The following is a 23,292-nucleotide window of genomic DNA, read 5'->3' on the forward strand; positions in this document are numbered from 1 at the left end:
CTCACCAATTCCCTTCTGTGCCCCCATGATGAACTTATTGGCAGCCACAAGGTCGCCTCTCAACCTTCTCTTGCGGAGGCTGAATAGATCCAGGTTCTCTAGTCTCTCCTCATAGGGCTTGGCCTGCAAGCCCTTAACCATACGAGTGGCCCTTCTCTGGACCCTCTCCAGGTTATCCACATCCCTCTTGAAGTGTGGCGCCCAAAATTGCACACAGTACTCCAACTGCGGTCTGACCAGAGCCCGATAGGGGGGAAGTATCACCTCCTTGGTTCTGTTCATCATGTATCTGCTGATGCACAATGAAGTGCCATTAGCTTTTCTGATGGCTTCGTCACACTGACGACTCATGTTCATCTTGGAGTCCACTAGGACTCCAAGATCCCTTTCCACTTCCGTGCCACCCAGCAGGTCATTCCCTAGGCTGTAGGTGTGCTGGACATTTTTCCTCCCTAGGCGCAGCACTTTGCATTTCTCCTTGTTGAATTGCATTCTGTTGTTTTCCGCCCATACGTCCAAGCTGTCCAAGTCTGCCTGTAGTTGTTCCCTGCCCTCCGGTGTGTCCACTTCTCCCCATAGCTTTGTGTCATCCGCAAACTTGGACAGAATACACTTCACTCCCTCGTCCAAGTCGCTGATGAAGACATTGAAGAGTATCGGTCCAAGGACCGAGCCCTGCGGGACCCCACTGCCCACACCCTTGACACTATAGATTTCTATTTTATATCTCTGAGTTTATATTGTGAATCATGTGTGAATCTGAACACTTGCTGGTGCTAATGCTGTGCGGCACACCACAGCGCTCTTAAAAGGATCTTTCCACACCTTAGGGTGCTGTGACATCCTGGTTCAGAATCACTACCCTCTAGCAATGACTCAGGACTCAAGTCGCATATACACCAATGCATTTATGCCTCCCTGATGTTGTAAAAGGAGTCTTAAAATGGCATCAATTACATTGTATACCTGAAAATCTAAAAACTCTTCCCAGAGCAGGAAATAGATACATTTTTTCCAAAAAGAGGGGGGATTTTCCATGCAACATGCCTTAACACTGCTAAGAAAAGGATATTGCTGCAATAGCATACTTACGTTGCTTTCATGTTGTTTTTGGGCTCCAAAGGGATCTCAAGAACTTTGGTGTTGCCAATGATTTTCTCATAGCTGGTAGTGGTGACCGTTTTCCCAGTAATGCGATGGACTTGATAGAAAGCATGAGGTTTAAGTATCCGTTCATCTGCTGTCCCAATGAAGATCTGGAGACCCAGGGGCTTGTTCTCCATGTAACCATGAAGCTAGCAAGAAATAAAATCTATTATTACAAACTGTGTTTGCAATATCCTCAGTATACAAGCAATAAATAGGTAACGGAACAAATGCATAATACTAAAAGTAGTCATATTCCAACTCTTCAAAAGACTATACACTCCCTAGCACTGCCATCTGGAGTCCTTACAATACATGGAACATAACTAACAAACATATACTAATAATATTTGTTCACCACCCTAAAATCCTAAAGCCTCCTTACTCTAACTTATTCCTAAAAAGACTAAATGCTTTAGTTCATCCAGAAAGGCAAAGTGCCAAATATGGACTTCTGTTGTCTTAAATGATTTTTGTTCCCCAAATGGATTAATAAATCCACCAGGCCAGGATAAGCAGAAGCTTGTTCACTTCATTTGCAGTCAGGAACTTCAAAATAAGGTTCAAAGGTTTAATGTCATTAATCAAAAAACAGTTCCAAAACCTTGTCAAACTCTGACTCCTGCACCTGTAGTCTTGGACACTACTTCCTGCTTTAAATTAGGCCGGAAATACCAAAAGAATAGAAAAAATATATGTATATACTTTCTTCTGGTTGCACCCCAGCCAGAAAGAGGAGATGCTTTTATAACCTTTGATGCTATGTCTGTGCGTTGGTCCATTCTAAAGTTTATTGAAATGAATAGAAAACACCCATTGATTTACATAGGCTTTGGATCATGCTTATATATTGGCCCTTTAAGCTGCCATATCAGCTTGTAAACTTGCATCTAATTTATGTCTAACCTAACATCCATTACGATGCTTCTGCTGTGACTCGGCTTATGACTCCTACTGTAACTATAGTAAAAAATGAAGATTTATTTTCCAAACAGGAAGCACCTCGTCAATGCACATGTGTTTTTGAGAGAAGAAGCATGCCCTTAGTTTTCTAAGTCTTACTAATAGTAAACACATCAGGAATTAACGATTACTACAACATCCTTTTTCCAACCTCGGCAAATACAGTCTTGCCCTGCTCTCATCTATCCAGAATACTACTGCAAACCTACCATTATTATCCGTCACTCTGTCACTTTGACTTCTTCACTCACATTTTGATTTCTCCACTGGCTCCCCTTTCTCCACCACATCAGCTAGAAGCTATTTATCTTCATGTTCAAGGCCCTATGCAGCCTTTCTCTAGCCAGATGTCATCTCTCATTCACTATAGAGGTACTGACTTCTACTCATCCACTTGTTAAATTGTCAGTTGTACATCTTCCTGCCTTCTTCCATGCTGATCCTCACACTTGGGAGGACCTCCCCATTACCATCTGCAAAGCATGTTACGCCCCTTCAAAAACCTTCTTTTCTGGCTCACAAATAATTATCCTGACAACTGACAGGCTGCAGGTATGCTCAGACCATCATCTATCACACTGACTAAATAATATGGTCTCATGGCATCCTCTTATTCTCCCAACTGTATCAATCTACTGCACCTTTTCTTATACTTAGATTGCAAGCTCTGAGGGCAAGATGATGCTTTTTGTTCGGTGTTTGTACAGCTCCAAGCACAAAGGGAACCCTTTTCAGGAGTGGGGCTCCTAGGCACTATGGTAAGACAAATTAAATAATATAATAATAAATGACAACAGGTTTTTGAAGAGTATTTACTAAGGGAGAAGCAAAATAGAGCTAGAATTTCTCTTTAGGCCAGGGACCAGGAAATATCTCTCTCTCTATTAACATTCAAAATTACGAAGCAAACCATTCTAAATTTCTCACATAACTGAAAATTAAAAACAGACATCTATCTACCGCATAGCCAGTGATCTAGCTGAAAGGGAACTTTATGGTCTGAGACATGCTAAATTTGTTTTCAATTACTCTGTCCGCATACAAAACCTTGATGAAGCCATACAAAGCAAACAGTACTGGAAGATCAGAGAAAAGAAACATTAAGCTAGTAGTATTCATGGCCAAAATCTTTTTTCTTCTTTTCACCAGTCAGCAGGAGGTATCTTTGCATAGAAGGATTAATTCCCCCCTGGAAAGAGACCACATGCAGCATCAATGCATTGCTGGCAATTTTCCTTCAAGATGGTAAATGTAAAGCAACACTCACAGTCCTCTGATCCATTATTCTTCACATAGCATATATTTGCAGAGCATATAAATACAGTGTCTATGCCCCAAAGACTTTACAACCCAAGGGTCCAATAAAGAAGCCTTTGCTCACTGAAAAGTGTCATTACCTTCAATGGGACTAAAGTCCCAGGGAGTAAGGACTTAAGTGAGAGTTACTGAATCAAGCCCTGACAATGTCAGTGCAATACATAAGACAACAGTTCAGATGGAAGGTGGCTTGGAAACATGGTTAACAGGGATATCAGCAAAGGGATGTTTGTACAAGTAGTAGGTCTGGAGAGTGATGTGAAAGAACAGAATAATGCTTCAAGTCAGGGGGATGGCATTAAAGAAGGTGCTTTGCCAGGAAACTGAAAAATATGATGGCTGTACTTAAGAGCTTTAGGAATGTATGGAGAGAAAGAGAGAGGATGGAAAGGACAGATTAAACTGACTGTGCTACAGCTCTACATGGAACAGACGCGAGTTTATGGATCACTCCCCATCTGTCTGCGCATATCCAGCCAACTAATTCCTTGGAGGGTCATACTGAACTTCATCTTAAATGTTTTACATTCAAAGTCTGAGGGGTTTTTGTCCTGTTAAGAAAATCTATTATATGAAAAAGCACCATATTGTAAAGAAGGACAGAAGATGAAAGAACTTCTTACACGCTCTTAGTATTTATTATTAAGAATGATACACTGAAATTTCGTTACAGACTCCATGGTTCATTAGGGCCAAACACCCCTAATAAGATCTCTAGTAGATACTAAGGAATGAAACAGTTACTGTAGTGACAACAAAGCAGCATTCAAGTTTCTCCTTTCTATCTGGTCAGAATAAATCCTAGAATATAGGTAGAAGACCAGGAAGCAGCAAAACAACCAGTAAATCATATTATAAGATTTGTAGCAAATGAAGTTCTACTGAGCAAATCCATGACTACTGCAAAAGAAGGGGCTCTAACTAGCAAATGCAATTAAACAGAAAGAGAAATGAAAGACAGACATAGCATAAATGGTTGAATCAGCTATGTGCATGGTGTATTTAATGTAGAATGCTCTTAAAATCATTTAAGATACAAGTTATAATCACATACAGAATAAATTCCCAAGATAAGCTGCAACCTGAGCTGTGGCTGGAGTTTCTTAGTGAAAATAATCAGAAAGGTATCCACTGAATATTTATTTAATGATGACTTAACATTTGCATTGTAGATGTATATTAGGTAATGTACCAATAATGTTGGGTAGTAACATCTTACACACACGTATAAAGGACAGCTACTTCACAGAATGTAGTTTGCATCAGTAATCTAACTGGTTAGATTAAGAAAGTTGGAAGACTATTTGGTACTTTATGGGCATTTGATTATCCCACTGTAAAATCAAAGCAGTGTTATAAAATGCATATCAAGCTGCACTGTGCAGCCAGCTAGTTGGTGCTTGTGCACAATGAAGGAATAGGATCTCTTCTGCTTTCATGGTAATACAGAGAATGGGAAGGGAATCACTGAAAGAAACGTGTAAAAATGTGATGACCTCAGACCATTTCACCAAAAAGTTTAGTGGGAACAATTTTCTCCTCCCTAGGAACAATCAATTGCCTAAGGCACAAATCATCAACCTTACTAGCAAGTCCATGTTGCTCATTTAGCTCGGAGGAAGACCACAGAGTCTCCTTTATGGTTAACTGTACACTATGCTTCAGCTGTCCAAAAACAGGGCAAAATGCTGCACTCATCATTCAGGCTAAATTGGTGTTTCATCTGAAAGAGGCCGTCGGTTCATTTCCCAAGGCCAAGCAATTGCCCCCGCTTCGTTTTCACTCTTCTTTCAAAGAAACACAAAATGTAAAAATTATCTGGATTTTTGTAGAATGACTGTCAAAACAGGGAATGATTTATGAATAGAAAGGTCTGGCAGGGACTATTTGTGTGTATTATACAGGTGAGCTATTCACAATAAAACTCCCCCAAACTGTATACAGATTGGGCTGGAGAAAAACCAACTCCTTTGAGTCACATTTGCCACAAGGGGAAAGAGAAGCCAGACATGATGTGTACCTTTCCATACTCTATTTTGGGAGCTTAAGATCCTACTTCTTTCAGTTGAAAGGTGAAAAAAAGAAAGAAAAAAAGAGCTTTACTTTTGCATAATTCTTATAATATTAACATAGCCAGACATGGGCTGGTCTGTGACCTGGAGAAATGCAAGGCACTTTGGCAGATAAACAAATAACATCATTCAGCAAACAAGGAGACTTTTCTTGTTTGGTTTACTGCAGCAATTCGGTTTTATAAACAAGATGGAAATTTGTGGTGTGATTAAAATCATTGACTCACCTCTCCATAAACGAGGATCATTCATTCATTCAGCATCACATCTGTTTATCGATACTGGTTTTAAATGGTATGTGCACACACGAGTGTTAGATGTTCAGAATGGCTCTTATACAATTTTACATGCAAAAAACCTATATGCATCTGCATGTGCAAACACTACTGTTGTGCAGAAGTATGATAAAAGTTCAATTTGTCATTTGGCTGCACAGTCAGCATGACTTCATGAACAACTGAAGTAATGGTGACTACAACTTAGGCATGCAAATATGCATAAATGTTGCCTATGAGGTTCTAAAAATGTGCACCAGTATATCTTTAAAATGGTTGCAAGCCAAGGCCTCAGACCCAAATACCCAAAACGCTTGGAGGGCATTTGAAATTCAAATATACATCCAGATCTGAACTGCCCCGCTCCATCCCAGCAATTCGCTGAACCAAAATCCTACACCTGAATACACTCCAGCTACATAGGGGTTGAAAAGCCACTCTCACCTTTAATCTATTCCAGAGTGAGCCCAAGTGCTAGGTATCATTCAGATTGCAAAGAGCGAACAGTTTAACATCACTTAGTTACTGTATCTGAAAACTGCATGCTTAACTAATCATCAAAAATACAGGGAAGAAAGAACTTCATGTGCGCTTATTCAGCACTGGTGAGGTCACATTTGGAGTACTGTGTCCACTTTTGGGCCCCCCACTACCGAAAGGATGTGGACAAATTGGAGAAAGTCCAGCAGAGGGCAACAAAAATGGTTAGGGGCCTGGGGTACATGACTTATGAGGAGAGGCTGAGGGAATTGGGTTTATTTAGTCTAGAGAAGAGAAGACAGGGAGGGGATTTAAAAGCAGCCTTCAACCTGAATCGGGGTTCCAAAGAGGATGGAGCTGGACTGTTCTCAGTGGTGGCAGATGACAGAACAAGGAGCAACGGTCTCAAGTTGCAGCAAGGGAAGTTTAGGTTAGACATTAGGAAGAACTTTCTCACTATGAGGATAGTAAAGCGCTGGAACAGGTTACCCAGAGAGCTGGTGGAATCTCCATCCCTGGACATTAAGACCAAGCTAGAGAAATCCTTGGCTGGGATGATCTAATTGGGGATGCTCCTGCTTTGAGCAGGGGGTTGGACTAGATGACCTCATGAGGTCCCTTCCAACTCTCCTTTTCTAGGATTCTATGTAGATAGGAAGTGTGGCTTGATTTTTGAAATGTAAGGTGCACTTATAACATTCACTGGGTACGCCTACATGTGCATTAAGGTGCTTTTCCTAATGCACATTAAATTTAGTACCTCCAGGCACCTATACATGAGCATGGAGGCTGCTCTGATGGGCTGGAATTTGAGTGTGTTGGAGCACACTCAATTAAGTGACTCTGCTGGAGCATGGTAATTACCACACTCCATCAGCCTCCTGCATCTTGTGTATCAGCATCCCAATGCTTAAAAATGGCAGCAGGGCGCTTGAACTAAAGCTCGTTGAATAAACTTTAGTTCAAGTGCCCCCGCCACCATTTTTAAGTGCGGGAACGCTGATACACGATATGCGGCAGTGCTTTTATTAGAGCGGCTCTGCTCTAATTAAAGCGCCCACTCCCCCGCCCCAGAGCACATGTAAAAGTGCCTTCCAATGAGATACTAAACAAATGCACATTAGGTTCCCTTAACATGCAGTAACAAATGCACACAGCTTTTAAGTGATACTTAAATGTGTAGTAGCCTATTTTACTGCACATTAGCATTATAGCATGTGATGCTTTAAAGTGCAGTTAAATAGGCTACTGCAAATTTAAGTGCATTTGTAGACATGCCCACTGTGTAACAGGATTAAATAATACCACTTATCTGTATTAGAGTCTTGCTTCTTCAGACAATCTAAAGTAGGAAAATAAGTCATCTCGCTCTTTTTTTAAGGTAAATATGGCAGACAGGTTAAGAGATTTGCCTATGATCACACAGTGATTTAGTAACAAGAGGTGGAAAGAGAAAAATCCAGACTTCCTGGCTCCCAGTCCTATAGACAGTCCAATACTGGAAGAATTCTAAATGGATCTAGTATTCTAAGGATGAAGTTGAGTGATATCACATCTTGGCCAGTACTACTTATGAATGAAGATATTATGGCTTTTTTTCTTCTTTTTAATTTGTAGGTTTTCAGGGCCAAATTTTCAGTAGGCTTCTGTTTTTGGCAGTTGCACAAAAAGGTTCACACCTAGGTGCCATATGCATGTGCATGTAATGTGATGGATGTTACTCGAAGAAAATGAATGCACCTGCCAATCTTATGACTGGATTTAGAGCCCTGCTAGACAAATGCAGGTTGCATTAGAGAATGGAAGGGAATAATTTGTTTCCCATTCATCCTATTAAAGCTTTCGCCGCTCAGGACTTGCAGGTCTTTGTCCCCTGTGGGGGGAGGGGTGTGTGTAAAACTGCATCTTTAAAGTTGATCACACACATTTTCCTGTCTAGACAACACAAGCCATTGCCAGGAGGAAAATATAAAACAAGGGAATGAATTCACTGGTCCTAGAGATGTTATTTCATAGACTTCATAGACATTAGGGCTGGAAGGGACCTCGGAATATTTGCATGAAACTCATGAGCCGTCTTGCTCGTTTCAGTCAGTTCACAACAACGCAAGATTTAGTCTATTAACTGCTGCATATTACTTGCCATCTCCCTGTGGAAGTCATTTTAGCTTTCCTCTGAATGGGATGTTTATGCATGTGTGTGTGTGTGTGTGTGTGTGTGTGGTCAGCTTTTAGAATAATGCAGTGGTGATTCAGATAGACATTTATCAGCCTTTAGCAAAAAATGGGAAAACAGGACTCTGTTGGCAACATTTAATTAGAAGCAAATACAAAGCTGTGTGAGAAATCATTTCCTCCTACTGCTTCCCTTTTCCTGCTGTATTTAAGAAGATAAGAAAACACTTAAAAGTTCTCTCCTAGGCTTACAAGGAGTGGCAAAGGATTGCAGCTTGCAGCTCCCACCCATTCAAAGAGGGCCTGCATGCCTGCTAAAATCCTCTCATCCCTTCAGAAACGTAGAGGGATTGTTGAGCTAAGCCACTGATTCTCAACCAGGCTGCACGGAGATCCTTTGAAGGGTGCTGAAGTGTGAGGACATAAGCAGGTGGGAAGAGGCTCCGGTTCTTCCTGCCCAGCCACTCTCCTGTCCCTAATGCCCAACACCTCTTCAAGGAGGGAAACGCCAAAATAAATTAGCAGTGGTGCCACTTAATTTTAAAAAAAAAGGAAAGAAAAAAAGAAAAGCTATGGAGCGGATGCCTTGAGTCTGATGAGAGTTGCCTTGAGTCTAAAAGGTTGAGAACCACCGACAGGCTCTCGAAGTTTTTGACACCGAGCTCCTTTCCCACTTAGAGTCTTTATTGTCCAGAAAACTACTTTTCACGTAGCTTCACACTCTAAGGCAGGACAGAGCAGACCAGATGAAGATGTGCTCACTTCAGTACATCCTGCTTGCCTCTAACATTTTCTTTCAGCAGCTTAATTTTTCACCTGGGTGAAAGAACTTCACACTTGCTGTTAAATCACCTGCTCACCACTGGTTCTCCTACGCTGCAGTGATTACAAGGATTTCCGCGCGGCGTTCTTCAGAAATGCTCCAAAGAACACTGAAAACCTCATTCTACTGTCCCAGCGCGACTGGGATATCAATAGCTGTCAATAAACACAAGAGGCCTCTTCCAGACACTGTATCATATAGCAGCCGGCCTGCCTGGTTTAGTTAAACTTGACATGGAGCTATAAAAGGAAAACTTGTCACATGTTTTTGTTCAATGCAATGTAGCTGAGACACTGCAAGAGAACGCAAGCCAGAAATATTTCCCCTGTTCTTTTTACTACTTACTGAAGCAGCCCAGTAGGCCTCAAAAGATGATCTTCTGAACATCTGATTCTGCTAAATGGTAATTTTTTATGATGTTCAATTTTGAATGTTTCTTATTTTGGGGACATTTCTGTAAAAATTCCAAGGGCCTGAATCTCATTTACTCTCATGCCTCATAGTGTAAATGGGAATCAGGTCCCAGTGTTTAAATGGGATTTCTGTTTTCTAAAGACAGACAGTATCTGATTCGGCAGGAGATCTGAAGAGAAGGCAATGTGAAAAAGCAATTGAGAGCCAGATCTAGGGTTCTTTGACTGGCTCCTAGGCAATAATAAATTTATTTGTAATCCTGAGGCCAAGTCTTTTCATCTCACTGTGACTCAGTTTCCCTGCTTCTATAAAACTGAGAAAATACTGAGTCCTAAAATTAACATTTTCAGGATGCACTAAACACATCTGTTGAAAGGTCCTATTAAAGTACAGTATATATGGTATTACTATTTGTTATATGAAAGTATAGGAGATGCTATGTACTGCTCAGGATCAATACTTCTTTCCAGAGGAAGGGAAAAGGTGGCATGCAATTCTGACCTCTTTCAAACGTTTGTGAATTTAAAACATACCAGTCTCCCCACTTAGACTTTATAGTGCCTGGTTATCATTCGTAGAACTTAAATAAATACACAGATAACTATGAAGGGTCAGCCGGCATAAATGTGTCTTTTAAAGATGGCAAATGATATGGAATAGGTGAATGATAGGAACAGGCATTTGTAGCAGCTGTCTGTCTCTTTACAAACAGTGTTAGTGGGTAAGATACAGGGATACTGTTTTATAGTTACAGGATACGGTTTTTTATATACTTGGAATAGAAATAAAAATTAGAAGGATAAACAACTGAACAATTTTTAAATAATGATATTTTCTGTTCATATACATGAATGATAAAAGAAAAAAAAATTAAACAACCAACATAACAGTCCTTGCTCTCTAGGCCTGTGCGAAGCGGCTAGTATTCGCTTCAAATTCAGCCGATTCGGGGGACAGTGATTCGATTCAGTGATTCGAATCACTGTTCTGAGTCAGATTTGGCCAAATCTGACTCGGCGATTCAGCAGCAGCCAAATCTCCAAATCAGCCAGGCTGGGTCCATCCCCCGCCCCTCTCCCAGCCTGGCAATGGCTGCTCGCCTACCCCAGCTCCCAGCACTTGGGGAAAAAAAAGCCCCGGATCAGCAGGTGCTGCCGGATGGGGGGCAATCCCTGCTGCTCCCCACTGCATGGGGGGCTCTGCATGAGCCCCTGAACTGCTCCCCACCCCAGCCCTCCCATGGGCCAGCTCCAGCCCTTAAAGAAAAAAAATGCCTGAAGAAACCCCAGGACTCACGGCTCCTGCCAGCAGGGGCAATCCCCACTGCCCCCCACCACATGGGGGGCTCTGCAGGCGCCCCCGAAGCCCAGAGGCTGCACCAGGAGCAGTGAGTCCCAGGGCTTTTCTCCACTTTTTTTTTCCTTAAAGCGCCAGATCCTGGCAGGCGGGGCAGCCATGGTGGGACCGAGGGGGCTCATGCAGAGCCCCCCATGAAGTGTGGGGCAGTGGGGATCACTCCCTGCCCAGCAGCACCTGGTGAGTATTGGGGCTTTTCTTTAAAGTACAGAGCTGGGGCAGGTGGGGGCAGCTGCAGCCACTGAGGACTGCTCGAATCATCAAAGCTCTCCGAATCTTTGCCGAAGCTTCAGAGAGGTTTGAATCGATTCAGACCTTTAAATTAGTCCCCTGATTCGATTCAAATTTGGAGATTTGGCCACCGAATCGGGCCAAATCACCTCAGAATTGAATCACCACCCGATGATTCACACAGCCCTACTGGTTTCCAGTAAAACACAATGGGCTAAATCCTACTCCACTTATTAGACTCCTACGTAGACTTAGATGTCCCAATGCAATCTTATTCTACTCTGCTCAAATCTTAGAAAACCTGTTAATGAAAAAAAAAAGTCAGTGGGTCCTCCTTCCCCTCACTGTATTTCTATGATTTAGACTCAAAGCTAGATGACACTGTACTGTACAAGTAGAAGAGTTTAATAGCTTGTCTTGTACTTGAACAAAGTGATATAGGATCTCACTTAGGTGCTCAATCCTTGGAATAGGATCTAGCCTAAAAGATCCTACACTTGATCTGAGCCTTCAAAAGGCTGAGAACCCTGTTGCAATATCATTGACTTCAGGGACATATTTGGCTTGTCATGATATCACTATGCATCAGTTATTAGCTTCCCAGCAATAAGAGCAGAGCATGGGAACTGCCCCTCTTGAGTACAGAAAGAAAGGATGAGCAAATTTTCAGTTTCGCATTAACACCTCACTACCAACTTCCTCTGCACTCTTCATTTCAGTCATCCTCACAGGCAGAAGCTGCAATGAGTCTTCAGCTATCCCACATCCAATGGGCATGATTTGGTTTATAAAATGTTTTCACAGTACCTAGAGCCTCTGCCCAGCAATTCAGACGTGGAACAACAAATGAGTGAAAACAAGAGCTGAAATGAGGTGAGGAAGGATGCAGGTTGCAAACGTTATCTCGGGGCCACTCAGTTTTGTTATATGAACATCAGTTCAGATTAATTCTTTGAAAGAATTCAGATTAATTCATGTAACGGGGATGACAAAGGATTTTAGGAGCAGTTATTTAAAAAAAAAAAAAAAAGGTTTCTTGGGGGAAAAAAATGCAGTGAAATGTTATGGTAAGTTGATTAATAATAGAAGGAGCTGAACAGGATCTTTACCTCCATTACCTTCTACTGGTGGTTTTGATCGTATCAAGATATGAAAACAAAAGGTGATGGCTGATTTCATTCCATTTAGCAACGTTGAGTCATTTTTATATATCCTGTTCTACAGGACTTCTCACTGTATATCTATGCTCCTTTTCGGTAGCCCAGCACTGGTCAGCGCTCTTGCCTAGGACTCCAGTGATTCAACCTTTTATTCCAGCAGTATTTATTTGAACTTGGGCAAGTCACTTGCTGAAATACCTTTAAAAATCTGGTTGTATCTAAGGATGTAAAGCTTTCGAATCCCACTGAATGCCCAACTGCGAACAGTTTCATTTTCATATTGAATCTGAGTCATGCAGCTGGGAAGCCAACACATTTAGGCTTTATGAGGGGGCGGGGGGAATCTGTATTTCAATATTGTTTTCAAATGAAAAACCAAGATCCTTTCAGAACTAACGACCAAAAGGCACATGAGATCCTCCACCGCAGAAGAACCAAAGGCGGTCTGGCCACCAAGGTGGGATATGGGAGACCCAGGTTCAAGCTCTTTCTCTGAATCTGGCAGATCTCTGACTTAATTGTACTATATTTCATTCAATTATCATGATCACTAATTGCATTAAGAGACTGGGAGCTTGGCTATGCAGCGAAGTTTGTGCCAAGGGTGTAAATTTACAGCATGCTACACAGACTGCATAGGGCATTCAGTGCTTGTAAAGTGTGAGGTGGTTTACTCTGCTTTCAAAGTGGACTGAGCTTTGTTACCGAAGGGCTCTGTTAGCATGCACATGTAGAGTTTGTGTGGTGTCCTAGAGCCCTATAAATTCATCTTCTAACTTACTAAACACTAGTTTCCCCATGTAGACAAGCCCTGTTATGCCCACTGGACAACTCCTAATTTAGAGCAGAGACTTGAACCTGGCTCTTACATGCACCAGGCAAATGCCCTAACAAGGAGGTTATTCGATGAGGTGGGTCTCTTCCCACTGCCTTCCCCTCAGCTTCCCACTAAAATTAAGGTTCCAGTTAGAGATGATACTTATTTTTGGCTTAAATGACTTGACAGAAACTTTTGACTCATCTTCTCATCTCTAGAGTTAGATACGTGGGAACTTGTGAAAAATCCTACTATGTACCCTTCTTCAGCTTTAGGCCTTCAAAAACTAAATACCCTTAGTCCTCTGACCTTTAGTCTCTGGTTCCTCACCTGTAAGATGGGATAACAGTATTCACCTTTCTCGCAGGGGTGCAGTAATACTTCCTGTAGTGTTGGTAAAGCTCTCAGAATCTGCAGAAAGACTCCAAGGCAGATAGGGCATGTCTACGTGAGACATTTACTACAGAGCTGACCAATTAGCTACACAGGATAGTCTCAGTATCTACATGTGCAGCCTTATTAGGCCTCAATAAGCTAATAAACACCGCCGTAGGATAGTCAATACAAGTACAATCCTATGGCGGCATTATTTACTACACTGCAACGCACATGTAGATGCTGATGGAGCCGGCTGGGGCATGAGGGTGTGTCAGTGCAGGAGCTACCTTCTAGCTAGCTCTGCACTGTAGCATCCTTGTGCCCCAGCCAGCCCCTCCACAGCACGTTCAGCCAGGGCAGAGCAGCCCCAGGCTGGCAGGCTGACCCCCCAGACTCCCTACCGGCTGGGGCTGCTCTGACCTAGCTCAACGTGCTGCAGTCCTGGGTGCACATTCAAGTACGGTGCCCAGGAGCAATAAGCTCCAGCACAAACTGTGCTGGAATTTATTCAGGCAAATTAACTGCACGTGTAGACTTGCCCATAGATTCCTAGACTTGCAGGGCAGAAGGGGTCACATTGATCACCTAGCCTGACCTCCAGCATAACCAAGGACAAATACATTTGTCCAGCAATTTCTGCATCAAGCCCATAACTCCTATTTGAGCCAGAGTGTGCTTTACAAATATTTACCTGGACTCAACTTGAAGAATTTAAGAGGTGACGGATCCATCACATCCATATATAATTTCTCCCAGTGGTTCTTCCCTCGCTGTCATCCAATAGATTCCTTCCCCCACTACTACTGAAGAAAGCATGTACTACTGGATGAGCCTTCACTTCTCTTCTTCAGAGTTGTTTTATTGTGATTCTTATACTAACATCCCCTATTCTCAGTTCCTTGATAAAAGCCATTTTCAGGCTTCAGTAGGTTTTCCTGCACTGTCCCCGATTTATCTTTAATTCCATTTCTCCTTTGACTCCAACATCCCCTCGTTTCCTTCTGCTGGATGGGGAAACTGTGTGGGACACTCACTAGCAATAAATAATACTCTGTGAAACTAACTGTAATAACAAATGGACTAATATACACTTTCAAGATTTTTTTTAATGGAATTTTTCAAATGAACCCAAAATAGAATCCATATTTTTAGAACTGCATAACTATGACTGCTGTCACCCCCAGCACTGGCTGAACCCTGCCTACAAACGATCAGTTCAGGACCTTAGGGGTCAGTTGTATGCAGTTTTAATTGCAAAAACTCTCTCAGTGATTCTCCATGTAAATTAGGCCAGGGGCCCATTGGACATGTAGTTCTGAGCATCTGGCTGTATTTTTTCCCAAGAAAATTCCAAAAGATGCTTAGAGGGCATAACTAGGGCTACTGCTTGTTAGAAAGGGAAAGCAGGCAAAAATCAGAACATTGTGAGGAGAGCCAACAGCACGAGTCTGCTTCACTGGCTTCAAGAGAGTTTGTACTCTCGAATGCTAAGGAGCTATTAAGTAGACAACTTGATGCCAGAAGCCTTGCTCTTACCGAATGGTACCTGCCATTAAAAAGTGATGTAAAAATAGAAGACAGGGAGTGGGGGTAAAAGCAGAGAGAATCCTAATGGGAAAAACCTAATGCAACTGTACTCGTCACATGCAAGACACCTACTTGTGGCTGCCTACTTTTGAATTGAGTGGAATTAGGTCTATAAGCAAGTCCTATGTGGAGTGAGTTTGAATTGTATCAAGCCCACAGTCAATTTTTGTGCTTGTAACTGAGTTTCTGGTCTTACTAATAACCCTAAAAGAATTAGCTGAACATTAGACGTTACTTATATGCAAAAGTCAGGGCCCTACGGGGAAGTCAAAGCTAGAAAACAATGTACTCTTTGACTCTGAAACCACAAAAGAACACCCATGGAAGGATTCTTGCTTATAAAAAGAAAGTGAAAAGTAAGTTTGTTAATACAAAGCAAACTTCTAAGTGGGGGGTTGTAGCTTCTTTTAATTAAAAAAAATTAAAAAGCAGCAGCAATCACATCTATAATTTAAAAAGTTAAAAATGAGGACAGAGAAAGTGGTGGTTGGGTGAGCTATAGTGAATTGAATGAGTCCTTCTCAAACATTTTCACTTCCTTCAGCTCTTTTAATATAGAATCGTTGCTGTACATAAGCATACATTATACTACAGGCTCTGGCAGGAAAAATAACATACTGTACTTCACTAATGCCTATCTTTTTAGGATTTGGGGTTTTGTCTGGGAGTTATAATAGTTATTTTTAAACCAATACAGTTAAAGCAGTAGAGCCCCTCATGCAGCTATTATACTGGTTTGAAAATATGTTTTACCAGTCTACCTGCTTGCTTTCCCTTCTAGAAAAAGCTTTATCTCAACAAAGCACCTCTATACGGTTGTATAGTGTGCTGTACCAATCTGCCTCTCTGTTTTAGTTAGAGTGGTAAGGTAGTACAGATGAGGCCTCAACCCCACAGCACCCAAGCAAGGCTTGTATTATTAGAGCCACTTTACAGGTGGGGATCATGTGAAATGGTTTGCCATGGACATGTGCAGATACTGCGGCAGATCCAGAAAGGAAAATGCAGGCCGTCTGTCCATCTCCTCCCAATAATTTGCTATAAACCCTGGGCATTTCCTATAAGCACCTGAGGCCCTTTAAAACAGCTTATTTTAAAGTTATATATAAGTAGCAAGGCTTACTTGATTTAGAAGCTTCAAAAGGTGGTTCAGTAACTTAAACACTTGAAAATCCCACTCTAAAACAACACTGTTGCTTAGGAATGGAAGAAAAATTAAGCTCATTTTACAGTGAAAGTGAGGGAACAAGCAAGAGAGGGAGAAAAAAAATGACATCAACCACTTACATTATGCTTGTCATCCAAAAAACAGCCCCGTTCTTAAAGATAAGTAATCAATATGCTAGGGGACAGATTTACTGAGATGAGAGCATAAAGAAAGTAAGGAGTTATGAGACTATGACAATGAATAAAGAATAAAGTTATGAGAAAATGTGAACTCCTTTCAGGGGATTTTGCATATGGACAAGGGGCAGTGCAAGTTCACAAGTAGAGAAATTTAAAGCAGCAGAAGCAGTTGCAGTTACTTCTCAGAATTGTGTTGAACAAAATAATTTTTCCTGAGGCTTGTCATTTTGTTGCAAAAATACTGTATTCTGATTCAAGAGAATTTAACACAAAGCTATAGGCTCATTTAAATCCTCAAGTCCTTTAAATAGAACCGAAATGATCTGAAACGTCCATAAGCTTTTGTTGTTTTTCCCCGTGGTGAATTTAATTCTAATCAAGCTTCTAGTTTTGGAAATGAACAGGTCTTTCCTCCTGGAAAACTCTGAACCAAATCATTCACAAACTTTGTTGTTTTTGCTATAATGAATGAAGATCTCTTTCCCAGTTTCTCCCGTTTTCCCCTCCTGTCTCAAAAATGAGCGACACGGGGTCTATTAGAAAAGTTTCCTGTGGGCACCAAGAGAAAAGGAGAAAGAAAAGGAAAAACCCAGCTTGCCCTATTCATGACCTCTCTACACTGCACAGTCAGCTTCCTCAGATAACTTTAATGTTGAAGTAGCAATACTGCTCGATGTATTCATCTCTCATGTGTGTAGCAGTTCTTAAACAGACTATTTTTGATCCCTGAATGACCCCAGACAAGCACTGAAACTTCCCTTAGCTTCAGTTCCCCATCTGTAAGGCAGGAATAATTCTGTTTCTTTAACTCCCTCTTTTCCATCTGCCTTGTCTAATTAAATTATGGCAGGGGCGGTCTCTTATTTTGGCAGGGACAGTCTCTTATTTTGAATGTGGACAGTAGTGCATGGTGGAAGAGAGTGGTCTCTGTGCTGGGGATATTACAGACAGCAATATTTTGTCCCTGTTTCTCAGCTGTTCAGTCTTAATCAGTCCTGACAGGAGCTTGGAAGAAGCAGACCAAGGTGTTTGTCACCTCCTTTCATGTACGTGCAAGCGTGCCAATGGGTAAGGATATCACTTTATGCAAGCTTTAACCTTTGGCTTCACACAGGCTTTTTCTTCCTCTTTCAGAGACCTAATGCCATACATACAAACGTCCCAGTTCAGTGCTCTCAGAGGCTCTGGCTTTATCAAACGGACTATTGTTCTGCCACTCTGGGAGTGCAAAACTGGTGCAATCTCTGGCCAGAGGCTCCTCTGCAAAGTGCACCAAACTTCAGGGCTAAACACGTGAAGAAGAGGAAGCAGCATCAGAGTGATAAACCACAAGATAAGGCTGGAGGATATGAGATCTGCTGCTTTGTAGCTTCAGAGTACCCAAAAAAGCAACTTGCATGCAAACACAGATTTCCAAAATAAATAAATAAAAGGGCAAGCCAACACCGTTTGAGCGCTGCAAAAGCCCAACTGATACCATCTTACAAAAGTGTCTCTCCTTACACAAACTTTGGAGGATAATGCAGATTCACACAGGGCTAAGAATTTAATACCTTCATATGAAGAAGACAAATCCATCCCCGCTGTAACTTTGCTGACTTCAGCTTCTCATAGGAGGAAGAAGCTTGGCATATTGCATTTAAGCTTAATCCAGACAGCTGTAAAGATTATTGTGTAGGACCAGACTCAGAGGTGCTAAGCCCTCTAAGGAAACCCAATGATAGGCTTTTCTTTTATCTATCAGGACAGGGGAGTTTGCAAGTCTGATGGACAACAGCAGCCCCACTGACAACCAGACAAACAGCACCAATTCTGTGATGCGTCTTGTCAAATGCTGGGTTTTATTAATCATTACTGGCGTGTCTACACAAGACGTTTACTGCACAGTAGACTAATAAGCTGCACAGAAATGTTGCATGTCTATCCATGAGTCTCTATTAAACTGGAGTAAATGAATTTACTCCACAGAAGGATAGTACTTATAATTACAAGTACTTGTAAATACAAGTACAATCTTCTAGCGCTGTGTGAAGCTTCAGTCCCTGATTCGATTCGGTGGAGATTTGGCCTAATTCGGTGGCCGAATCTCTGAATCCAGATCGAATCACAGGACCCTTTAATCTCTCTGAATTGAATTGGAACCCTCTGAATCAGTTCGGAGAAATTTGGCGATTCGGACATAGACACAGCTTTAAATGTGTTTTCTACATACCTCTAGGTAGCAGGTGGCTCGTGAATGCTGTGATGGTGAAGTGGATGGAGCGTCCCACAGGAGCACAGGGGGCTCCCCAGTGCGCTCGGCAGCAGACCCGGAAGTGGACCAGAAGCACTTCTGGTTGACTTTGGGGTCCGCTTGGGAGCATGCTAGGGGCCCCCCCACACCACCCAGCTCAGTGACTGGTGCCTCCTTGGTCTGGGGAGGCACCTGGGGTCCCCCTGCAGCCAATCGCCAAGCTGAGGGAGCGCAGGAGAGGCCCCCCAGTACGCTCCCGGCAGACCTGGAAGTGGACTGGAAGTACTTCTGGGTTCACCACCAAGTATGTGGAGGGCCCCCCTGCACTCCTGTGGGATGCTCCATGTGCCCCAGCACTGCAGCATTCACAAGCCGCACCAGGTACCTCAAGGCATGTAGCAAAACATTTAAAACCGTGTCTATGTCCGAATAGCTGATTCCCTGAATCAGCATCGAATCTTCAGATTCGGATTCAGCCGAATCGAATCAGGGACAGTGATCCGAATCAACGAATCAAATCGCTGTCCCTGATTCGGGCCAAATCTGAATCCAAATCGAATAGGGCCTACTAGTCTGCTGCAGAGTAAAAAACTCCACAGCAGCAAATGTGTAGACACTGTCCTGGCTGGCAGGGGCATGAGGATGTTTCATTGCAGGGGCTGCCTGCTGTCTAGCCCCATGCTGAAGCACCCTCATGCCCCAGCCAGCCCCTCTGCAGCGCACTGAGCCGGTGGGGGGGGGAGCAGCCCCAGGCTAGTAGGCTGACACCTAGAGCCCCCTGCCAGTCAGGGCTGCTCCGACCTGGCTGCAGTCCTGGGCTCATGTGTAAATGCATGCTGCATGATCCAGTGTGCTGCAGTCCTGGACACGTGTAAATGCATGCCCGGGAGCAATAAGCTGTGGTGAGATAAACATGGGAGTTCATTGCATTGCATTAATGTATTGTATTGCACATGTAGTCACGCCCGCTAAAAACTATTCAAAGTCAATTGCTAAAATGTTCCTGTACGCTTTCAGCAGCACGGTATCTACTAGTAACAACAACCAGTCACTTGCCTGTTTTATTTCTTCCAATTTCTTCTTCCATTTTTTTTTTCAATTTGAACTGAGCAACAGAGTTGAAATTCAGTGGAGGGGCGGAGGGAATCAGAGCCAAATAACTTACTATACAAAAGATTTGGATTTTGCTAAAGTAGGCCAGTTTCAGATGTAATCAGCCATACAGGTGCAACTCTCTCATTGCTTCATACCCATATGAACATTGTTACGTTAAAGGGAACTGACATCGAACACACATTTCCATGTTTCTAATGGATCCCTATAAAGCAGCCATCCACACTTTCCCTGGGTACATGCACATCTGTTTGGAAGCACTTTCACTTGGGGTAATATAATACTAATCTTTTAAACTGACAGTTGTTGGGATCCTTACACCTAACTGTAAAATATGTTAGAACTAGGAATTATCTGTTCCTGTCTACCAGGAAATATAAATCCCTCCTTGATTGATACTGATTAGAGGAATGAAATTCAACATTTATCATTCCCACCCCCCCAGTATCATAAGAAACTCTTTCACTGTGATGAATATCCTGTTAATGGGAATACTTTGGGAAGGTAAATGATACAGTTCATAAGAAAACTGAGGAACCAGTGAATGATGATTGGTAGGGGTGTGCAAAGCAGGCCCTATTCAATTCAGATTTGGATTCTGCCTGAATCAGGGACAGTGATTTGATTCATTGATTTGGATCACTGTCCCTGATTCGATTCGGCCAAATCTGAATCTGAAGATTTGATGCTGATTTGGAGAATCAGGAATTTGGACACAGACACAGCTTTAAATGTTTTTTCTACATACCTTGAGGTACCAGGTATGGCTTGTGATCGCTGTGATGTTGGAGCACATGGAGCATCCCACAGGAGTGCGGGGGGCCCTCCATGTGCTCAGCGGTGAACCCGGAAGTGGACCAGAAGTACTTCTGGTCCAATTCTGGGTCCGCCTGGGAGTGCGCTGGGGGCCCCCCGCATCCCTCTGGCTCAGTGTTTGGCCACCGGGGGACCCCGGGTGCCCCCCCAGACCCAAGAGGCACCAGTCACCAAGCCAAGGGGATGCAGGGGGGCCCCTAGCGCACTCCCCGGCGGACCTGGAACTGGACTGGAAGTGGTTCTGGTCCGCTTCTGGGTCTGCTGCCGAGCACGCTGGGGAGCCCCCCACGCTTCTGTGGGACACTCCATGTGGCCCAGCATCATGACACTCATGAGCCACCCGCTACCTAGAGGTATGTAGAAAAAACATTTAAAGCTATCTGTGTCCAAATCTCCGAATCTTTCCGAATCGATTCGGGGGGTTCCTATTTGATTCGGAGAGATTAAAGGGTCTCCTGATTTGATTTGGATTCTGAATTTTGGCCACTGAATCGGGTTGAATCTCCACCGATCAGATCAGGGACCAAAATTTCACACAGCCCTAATGACTGGTCATGTATCTCATATGTCAGGGGTGGGTAAAATGCGGCCCATGGGCAAAATGCAGCCCGAAAGGCCTTTCTAACCGGCCCTCAGGGTCCCTAAAAAATTTAGAAAATTAATATTTATCTGCCCGGGGCTGCCTGTTATGCGGCCCTCAATGGCTTGCCAAAACTCAGTAAACAGCCCTCCGCCCAAAATAATTGCCTGCCCCTGTCATATGTCCATTTGGAAATTGTAAATATTGAAACTACACAAAACACATGATTGCTATTTTTTGCCCTGTACCTCTTATGCATGTCATTACAGCCAGTTGAAATAAGTAAATTTATTCATGTAGCAAAGGGCTTGAGCCTTCAAGTTCCAATCCAGTAAACTAATTGAGCATGGGCACCTCAGTAGATCAGTGAAGACAATGGGCTTGTTTTCAGGCTTTGAGTTGAACAAAGGCATATACATTTTGCTGGATCAAGCCAAGGGGAAAAAAACAAAAAAAAATTTACAGCTAGATTCTTCAGGATGCTAAGTATTAAGTACGGGTCTGTAAACTCTAGCTCCAACTTTGCTATATTTGTACCATTTCCACATAGTACTATTATCAGTACAGTACCACCTTCAAACCCCAGACAAATGTATCCTTGCCTTCTGAAAAAGATTAATTGAAACCAAGAGAAAATAAATGAGATAACTAAAAAAAATGCAAGTCATCATTGATAACATGCTCAGCCATCATTTTATGCAAATTTTGAATTGTGCAGATGATGATGGTCCACTGTACAAGGATATTATTTACAGTAGGATGTTATAACTCATCTGCTACCTTTGTGCTAGACCAAATTCTAGTGAATTGATGGGGCAAATTTTGCATTTATCTATGGATTTCAGTAGACTAATGTCCCTTTCCACTAGTGCAACTGAGATTGGAATTGGGTCTTTATACACTAGGTAAAAACAATAGGTTTTCTATGATAACATCATCCCAAATTTCAAGTGAGCTCCTGCCTTAAAACCATTCACCTTTTCTCCATGGAACAGCACACCAGTGAACCAGTCTTCAGTCCATTTACAACTTTATAGGGCCTTTGTACATGCCACAAAATTGGCCTTTAAAGTGGCTTAAATGCCCTTTTGCACCACTTTAATGGCACTGCTGTTTACACTGTTGGCAGTGTATTGCACGTTAAATGACTTAGGGACATAGCAAAATAAAACACTCCAAGGTTCATAGATTCATAGATGTTAGGGTCGGAAGGGACCTCAATAGATCATCGAGTCCGACCCCCTGCATAGGCAGAAAAGAGTGCTGGGTTTAGATGACCCCAGCTAGGTGCCTATCTAACCTCCTCTTGACGACCCCCAGGGTAGGGGAAGCACCACCTCCCTTGGGAGCCCGTTCCAGACCTTGGCCACTCGAACTGTGAAGAAGTTCTTCCTAATGTCTAGTCTAAATCTGCTCTCTGCCAGCTTGTGGCCATTATTTCTTGTAACCCCCAGGGGCGCCTTGGTGAGTAAAGCCTCACCAATTCCCTTCTGTGCCCCCGTGATGAACTTATAGGCAGCCACATGGTCGCCTCTCAACCTTCTCTTGCGGAAGCTGAAGAGGTCCAGGTGCCCCAGTCTCTCCTCGTAGGGCTTGGCCTGCAAGCTCTTAACCATACGAGTGGCCCTTCTCTGGACTCTCTCCAGGTTATCCATATCCCTCCTGAAGTGCGGCACCCAAAATTGCACGCAGCACTCCAACTGCGGTCTGACCAGCGCCCAATAGAGGGGAATTATCACCTCCTTGGTTCTGTTCATCATGCATCTGCTGATGCACGATAAAGTGCCATTAGCTTTTCTGATGGCTTCGTCACACTGCCGACTCATGTTCATCTTGGAGTCCACTAGGACTCCAAGATCCCTTTCCACTTCCGTGCCACCAAGCAGGTCATTCCCTAGGCAGTAGGTATGCTGGACATTTTTCCTCCCTAGGTGCAGCACTTTGCATTTCTCCTTGTTGAACTGCATTCTGTTGTTTTCCGCCCATATGTCCAACCTGTCCAGGTCTGC

The 23,292-nt window shown here is 42.9% G+C and overlaps 1 protein-coding gene across 9 annotated transcripts in view; it reads right to left on the reverse strand.

Moving 5' to 3' along the window:
- Positions 1 to 23,292, reverse strand: part of NFATC2 (nuclear factor of activated T cells 2) — a 130,594-nt gene that overhangs the window by 81,317 nt on the left and 25,985 nt on the right. For all 9 annotated transcript variants that reach the window (XM_025197363.1, XM_025197367.1, XM_025197362.1 and 6 more), the window contains one exon: positions 1,093 to 1,295. In XM_025197363.1, coding sequence (XP_025053148.1) covers positions 1,093 to 1,295 — 203 coding nt within the window. The remainder of the gene's footprint in view (positions 1 to 1,092; positions 1,296 to 23,292) is intronic.

Source organism: Alligator sinensis, unplaced genomic scaffold (genome assembly GCF_000455745.1).
Source record: "Alligator sinensis unplaced genomic scaffold, ASM45574v1 scaffold115_1, whole genome shotgun sequence".
Lineage (NCBI taxonomy): Eukaryota > Metazoa > Chordata > Crocodylia > Alligatoridae > Alligator > Alligator sinensis.